The sequence below is a fragment of the Vigna unguiculata genome, chromosome 9 (genome assembly GCF_004118075.2).
Source record: "Vigna unguiculata cultivar IT97K-499-35 chromosome 9, ASM411807v1, whole genome shotgun sequence".
NCBI lineage: Eukaryota > Viridiplantae > Streptophyta > Magnoliopsida > Fabales > Fabaceae > Vigna > Vigna unguiculata.
The window spans coordinates 40,078,728-40,086,397 of record NC_040287.1 but is presented as its reverse complement, the minus strand read 5'-3'; the positions used below and the strand labels follow the sequence as shown (position 1 = coordinate 40,086,397).

Genomic DNA, 7,670 nt, shown 5'->3' with positions numbered 1-7,670 from the left:
AATTTAAAATATGGTATAGTATTTATTTTCACTTCTTTTACATCTTGACACATTTGATAAATTGTTTTTAAAAGGTTTAAATTTTCGGTTAGTTACCGTTTTTGTCTGAAAATCTTAATTAGGTCATCAAAACTTTTGTAGTCTTAATTTGTTCCTTATTTTTTAAAATGTATTGTAATTTTTCAGTTTCTATTAGTAAAGTACGAACAACGTTAACTAAAGTTTCATGTATTAGTTCGTGCTTTTTCTTTATTATATATATATATATATATATATATATATATATATATATATATATATATATTTAAAAAAGAAACATGTGTCACGTGATAGAAGAAGTGTGATGTGACAGTGAAAGTGTCACATATCACTTTTTGGACAAGTGTAATGTAAAAAATGTTAATTTAGTCCTATATTTGTTATTCAATTTCAATTTAGTCTCAATTATTTTTATTATAAACAATTTGATATCTCTCAAAATTGATATCAAATTTAACTTATATATAAATGTTATAATGATATTTTTATTAAAATAGATATCTTTAAAAAGATTATATTTATTTAAATTTATATTTTAGATTGAACTTTATTCAAATTTTTTTAAAGTATTTATGTATCAATAAATTTTATACAAATGTTAGAGCTGATTTAAAAATAACAATTTTATAAATTTCCAATCTAAAATTTTGAAACAATTTTATAAAATTTTTAAATAAATATATTTACTTAAAATTTTAAAACAAAATTTAAATAAATTTCACTATAAAATATAAATTTAAATAAAGATTAAATATTGTTAAAAATATGAATTTTAATAAAAATATTACTATAAAAATTATATAAAAGTTAAATTTGATTTTAATTTGAAAAAATCTGAATTTTTCAATTTAAAAAAAAAGGACTAACTAATACATAATACATCTATTAATATTATTAGTACTTTATTAACAGAAAGAACCATATCGTAACACATTTTAAAAAATCAAAATAAAATCAAAATTAAAAAAAAATTATATCATATTTGAGAATTTTGAAAATAGGAGGACTAACCGTAAATTTAATCCTCTTTAAAAGCAGAAGTAAGATTTTATTTGGTGGAAGGAACCAAAAAAAGGAAAAGTTTTTAAAAATGCCGTGATGTATGTTACACTTTTTGACTTTTTTCTATTTACCGTCGAATAATAGATTGGCTGTAACATTTTTTTTCCATTATTTTCTACAAAATAAATATTTATTTTTATTTGTTTTGTTTCTTTTATTCTCTTCAAAAATTGGGTGTGTTTTTTTATTATCACAACGCAAGTCTGGTTCTAAAATTTTAAACTATACGCTGAGATGAATGATTAAGTTATTAAAGAAGGATATTTTATACTTTGATGATACATCGCAAAAATTAAATATTTTGCAATCTGTTGGATAAATTTGAAACATCGAAAGGGAAAGTATTGTATAGTAAGGCATTGAGTTGTGAAATATTGAATCTGGCTTTGTTTAAATTAAGTCTTTAATTTTAAATACGTGGATATAATTTTTTAATTAAATTTATTTAATATTATTTTGAAACATATTTGAAATTTCTAATAAATTTAATCAAATTTAATTAAAAAATTAATTTTACATATTTTAAAAATTCGAAGATTAAGATGAAAATTTTGAAAAAGTTAATTATAATTTTAACTGAAATTAAAAAAAAAAATTAAGCGAAGATTGTATGCATAGTATAGTAAGAATGGTAAGAATGGTAAATGTGTGTGTTTGTGTGTGAGTAGTTGTGGGAATTTTGACATTGAGAAGTGTGGAAGGAAAAATAAAAGCAGCGAAGGATAATTTAGATTGAAAGAGGTGAGAGATGAAATGACCCACCAAATATCCACAGTGCCCGATGGGTTGTTACCCATTCACACTGCATCACTAATCTGTCCTTTTTCTTCCATTATTATTTATCATTCAAAACCAAACTGCTGCAGTTTTTGTTTACTAAAATAAAACAATTTTTGAAATTAGAGTTATTGTACTGTGCGTGAAGTGACTGCATGGGCAGATAGGTCCTTCCTGTCAAATCTATCTCTAGCTACGTTCTCTGTCACAGTAAAAGTTAAATCGGTAAATAAAAGGGTTTTGCTGTGAGTTTTTGGTTATCCAAGACTTCTCAATCCTCAATTCTCAATCCTTTCCCATTTCACACTGTGCCCATTTCATGTCATGCTCACTCACTAGATTCAGCTACATAGCTACCTCCTCACACGCTTTCAACTTCACAGACACGCTCAGAACAGAACCCAACCAAAATACTTATATCTTCCTCACATTTACATTCCCACCTCTTTCCCTTCACTCTTCTCGAGATTCTCGCTATTGCATTATCTTGCGCCCTCCTTCTGGGTTTAAGATAGGGTTTAACGAGGGAGAGTGGTAATATAGTAACTCGTAGAAACTAGAAAGAGCTTTTAAGAAAAGAAAAAAAGAAAGAGAGAGAGAGTTCTGGTGTGGAGGCAAACCAAAAGACGTGGTCTTTCTCATTGATATTTACACAGATCCCTATGGAATGAAGTGGGTGCTCCCCATTCTTCGCTTGCCGAGAATTCATTCTTTTTGCTTAGTTTAAAGAGACCAGTTTTGTTACCTTCGGAGAGAGACAGATTTTGGGTGAGCTCGGTTGGTAGAGGAGAAAAAAACTTAGCATCGTTGTTGTTGTAGCAAAGGAGGCAAGAGTGTTTCTTCGTTCAAGACGATGATTATTTTATTTGGCAAGCAATGATTGCCTCGCATTCCTTCTTCACAGTGTAGAGACTCCAAACCTTTTCGGGTGACTAAAAAGAAAGAAAACGAAAGCAGGAAGATGAAGGGCATGGACGAGAGGAACACCGATGATGGAAGCAATCATAACTGGTTGGGGTTCTCTCTCTCACCCCACATGAACTTGGAGGTTACTTCAGCAGCCACTGTTCCCAACCCCACTGTTCCGACAACCTTCTACATGTCCTCCCCTCACATTTCCACCTCAGGAATCTGTTACGGTGTCGGGGGAAATGGTAACTTCCATTCTCCTCTTACCGTTATGCCTATCAAGTCTGATGGGTCGCTTTGTATCTTGGAAGCTCTCAATAGATCACAATCGCAAGGTTGGCTTTCGTTTTCATTCTCATCTGTTTTCTCCATAACATAATATTTTGTAAAGTTACTTTATTTTGTCATGTATGTTTGTTTAATAACTACTACCCTGTGACTTTGGTTCCATTATTGAAGTGATGACACAAAATTCTACGCCTAAATTGGAGGACTTTCTTGGTGGTGCAACTATGGGAACTCACGAATATGGGAGCCACGAGAGAGGGGCAAATGCAATGGCTCTGAGTCTAGACAGCATCTACTACAGCACCCAAAATGCTCAGGCACAACCCAACAGAGACACACTCTCAGAACCCTTCAGGCAACAAGGGCAAATGAACGTCCAAACGCACCCTTATTACTCAGGACTTGGGTGCCACGGGATGTATCAAGCACAGATAGAGGATGAAGCAACGAAGGAAGCACACGCTTTAGTTTGCAGCTCCCTGATGCCTCAAATGACAGAAGATAGTTTGAAAAACTGGGTTGCTTCAAGGGAATATTCAACTCATCAGCAGGTTTTGGAGCAGCAAATGAACTGTGGAATGGGGAATGAGAGAAGTGGCGTGTCTCTTGGAACTGTGGGGTGTGGCGAGTTACAGTCACTGAGTTTATCTATGAGTCCTGGTTCTCAGTCTAGTTGTGTCACTGCACCTTCTGGGCCTGATTCTGTGGCTGTGGATGCAAAGAAGAGAGGGCATGTAAAGTTGGGTCAAAAGCAACCAGTGCACAGGAAATCTATCGACACATTTGGCCAGAGAACCTCTCAGTATAGAGGTGTCACCAGGTTGGTTTTGAATCTTTCTTCATTTGTGTAATTTCTTACCGAATTTGTTTTCTTTGTCTAATATAATATTTTGTAATGAATATTGTTAATTGAATCCTTGTGATTGTTTTCCAACAGGCATAGATGGACTGGTAGGTATGAAGCGCATTTGTGGGATAATAGTTGCAAGAAGGAAGGGCAGACTCGGAAAGGAAGACAAGGTTAGTGAGGAAGAATGGTGTAGTGGTTGACATTTTTATTATTTTTTTGGAAGTATTCTTCTCCATTAAATTTTTTTGGTCCCTAATCTGACATGTGCCCACTAACTTGTGTAATGTTTTTGATCTTTATCCCTGACGATTAAATCGAATTTTGCATGTGGCAGTATATTTGGGTAACTTCTCACCCCCTCTTAAATTTTTTTCTTTTTTAACACTCTTGCCACTGTTTCTATTGTTTACGTGGTCAAATTTGGTTTTGATCTTAGGGGGTTACGATATGGAAGAGAAAGCTGCAAGAGCCTATGATCTCGCGGCTCTTAAGTACTGGGGACCTTCCACGCATATAAACTTTTCGGTATATTATGTTTTTTGAAACTGTTTTTGCTTCATTAGAATCTTGTGTTCCTCCGAATCTCACTCTCTTTTGGTTCGTTTTGGCAGATTGAAAATTACCATGTTGAACTGGAAGAAATGAAGAGCATGAGCAGGCAAGAATACGTTGCACACTTAAGAAGGTACACATCGAATAATTAACAATTATGTGGGCAAAAGCTACCAATTATTATGTGATAATATCATGATGACAGAATATTTATTTGCTTTGCAGAAAAAGCAGTGGATTTTCAAGGGGTGCTTCAATATACCGAGGGGTCACAAGGTTCGTGTGGTTCTCTTGAACCCCACCCTCCTTTTTTTTTCACTTCTCTTTGGAAAAATCAAGTTAAGTTTTTATCTTTTTTGTGTTATGCAGGCACCACCAACATGGAAGATGGCAAGCAAGGATAGGTAGAGTTGCTGGGAACAAGGACCTATACCTTGGGACATTCAGTAAGTCCTAAATTACTGTCAATTCCTAATTAAAATGGGGTGTGTGATATTAACATTTGTATTAGATACAAATAATACAATTACTGCTAAATTACTGTCAGTAAGTCCTTTATTTGATTTCTGTTGCAATCTCTCTTTTCCCAAACACCGGTGACTATTAGTGCTTTTATAAGGCTGACCAACCGCAACTTTGAACGCAACGTGCCACTTTTTTTAAGGCTGTTACTCTCGCTGATAAAAATATGATAGAGAGGAAAAAGGGTATCTTCACAAGAATACGTTTTGAGGAAAGTTCAAATTTTTGCAAGTGCCCTTTCCATTTTTAAAGTTTTTAATTAAACGGGTGTTGATTTTTTCTTTCAGGCACACAGGAGGAAGCAGCAGAAGCATACGATGTAGCCGCAATCAAATTTCGCGGCGCAAATGCAGTGACGAACTTTGACATTTCAAGATACGATGTGGAGAGAATCATGGCGAGTATCAATCTTCTGGCCGGTGAGCTCGCCAGGAGAAATAAAGATAATGATCCAAGAAACGAGGCGAGGGATTGCGGTATGAAAAACAATAACAATAACAAGGGTGTGATGACAAGTGAAGGTAGAAACAGCAACGAAAAGGATTCGGAGTGGAAAATGGTTTTGTTTAATGAGGGTTCGCAGCAGCAGCAACAGTCAAATGGCAGTGAGGAAAAAATAATGAAGTGCGGAAATTATAGAAACAGTGCATTTTCTGGGGCCCTACAAGATCTCATTGGGATTGATTCGGTGGAGGAGTGTGGGAAAATTGGGACTCATTTTTCAAACGCGTCCTCGCTGGTGACCAGTTTAAGCAGCTCGAGAGAGGGTAGTCCTGAGAAAACGGGTCCCTCGCTTCTGTTTCCAAAGCCCTCCATGGAAACAAAGATTGTGAACCCCATTAGTACCAGTGTTACGTCTTGGTTACCCTCACCAACGGTTCAAATGAGGCCACCTCCTGCTATTTCTTTGTCTCACTTGCCAGTTTTTGCTGCTTGGACTGATACTTAAGAAAGATAGATCCTTTTCACTTTTCACATTATGCGCTATTGCTGCCAAAATTCCACTCTTTCGCTTTCTTTTAATTCAGAGTCTTTTTTCTTTTTCCATCTTAATACCAAACTGGTTTTTTGTCTGTTTTCTTACACTCCCATGTGTGGTTAATAACAAATGGGTGGAAATATCAATTATAATTTAGCACACCAACATTAAAGCAGTAAAATTTAATAAACTAAGGAAAAAAAAAACATAGTTTAGCCATGTTATGTTATATCATGCATGCAGTGGCAAGAAATGGGTGATGAAAGGAAAAGTGGATTTTGAGGTGAGTGGAGGAATTTGGGGGAATTAATGGAAGGCATGTTGGGGCCACCTATCTGTCATCTTTATGTAACAAGTTTAGCATGGGCTTTACATACATAGCCTTTTGGCTATATGTTGGAATAGAAATATTCATATTTGAGAGAAAGAGAAAGGATTAATTGAATTGGGAACTAATGATTAAATTTCGTGAAATGATGTTTGGCAAAATGGAAGTGGCGTTGCATTATTGAACTTTCATTTTGGAGTTGCATCTTTTCTTTTCTAGGTCCTCCTAAGTACAGAATGAGCTCGATGTTACCCAATAATGCAATGAGACCACTACTTTGACCACATTATCTCGTTTTGTTGCTAATGTGTTCCTCATTCTGGATAATACAATCATTGCACAAACCCTTCTTATCTCACCTTTCTTCATAGGCACCTAATAATATTTCTCCATTTCGCTATTCAAAAAGAAAAGGTGCATGAAAAGTTCTTGTTGGTTACATTCTCATAATTACATGGGCACACCACTAATTTATTTATTTATTATTATAAAGAAAAGGTTATAGCTTTTTTTGTCATTCCAATTGCCGAAATCCAGAGAGGGATATTTGTAACTAAAAGCGATTTCATGTCTTGATGTGATGCTTTGGAGCCTTAATACACAAGTTGAGTCCATGTTGTTATGAGTGTTTTCCCACGTGTGTGATTGTGTTTTAGTCTCCCTCGTGTGTAAGTATTTGTGGTTGATTGCAATACTGTTCTTGATTCTTGACCATATATAACATGGAACGACAACGAGGAATCAGTGCCGGGAAACCTGGAAGTTGGGAATAGCTGTTCCTTTGCATGCTCTTTGGTAATCAGTTTATAATCCCAATTATTTTATAATCACTCTTTAACAACACAAAACGACACCTTCTTGTGATTCATCTAAGATATTAGTTACCAAGTTAAGGAACATAGTAGTGATTTCCTGTGATAATAGCTCTGTAGATAAAAAATTAATTTCAGACACGACATGAGTGCTTAAACAAATTCACTTAAGTCTATACCATATGGTTAAAAAAATTCACAAAATTTTATCAAATCTATTTTTACAAATCTTTTTCTTAAACATAAATAATCATAAGTTAAGAATTGGTTTTAGTAATATGAATTCATTAATTGGTTTTACTATTCACTAAATGATTTGTTTGAGAAATGGTGGAGCATGGCAAATAGAGGATTAGGTAAACAAAGTAATCTGTACTCATACCTTTGGACAGAGTAAATAGTTAATTAAAACACAAAATAATAAACATGGCATGTTTCAAACAATACTTCTTTGGGACTGGTAATTGCATCCAGCAAATGTACAAGGAGCATCATTAAATCATAATTTATGGTAGGGTGCCGTCCATCAACATCATTAAATAATAATTTACT

At 34.2% G+C, this 7,670-nt stretch overlaps 1 protein-coding gene across 1 annotated transcript; it reads left to right on the top strand.

Moving 5' to 3' along the window:
* The first annotated feature begins 2,143 nt into the window (after nt 1-2,143).
* LOC114164151 (AP2-like ethylene-responsive transcription factor ANT) lies at nt 2,144-6,084 on the top strand. Its single transcript, XM_028048695.1, has 9 exons — nt 2,144-3,122; nt 3,247-3,895; nt 4,013-4,095; nt 4,260-4,268; nt 4,362-4,450; nt 4,537-4,610; nt 4,703-4,753; nt 4,847-4,923; nt 5,287-6,084. Exons 1-9 carry the CDS (start codon nt 2,840-2,842, stop codon nt 5,946-5,948), a joined length of 1,977 nt encoding a protein of 658 aa, XP_027904496.1. The 5' UTR covers nt 2,144-2,839; the 3' UTR covers nt 5,949-6,084.
* The last annotated feature ends 1,586 nt before the right edge of the window (nt 6,085-7,670 follow it).

What these genes read in the sequence shown, in the direction of transcription:
- LOC114164151 (XM_028048695.1), top strand. Translation starts at nt 2,840, where the DNA reads ATGAAGGGCATGGACGAGAGGAACACCGATGATGGAAGCAATCATAAC. An exon ending in TACGTTGCACACTTAAGAAG is followed by an intron (nt 4,611 to 4,702) that starts GTACACATCGAA and finishes TTTGCTTTGCAG; the next exon opens with AAAAAGCAGTGGATTTTCAA. An exon ending in CCTATACCTTGGGACATTCA is followed by an intron (nt 4,924 to 5,286) that starts GTAAGTCCTAAA and finishes TTTTTCTTTCAG; the next exon opens with GCACACAGGAGGAAGCAGCA.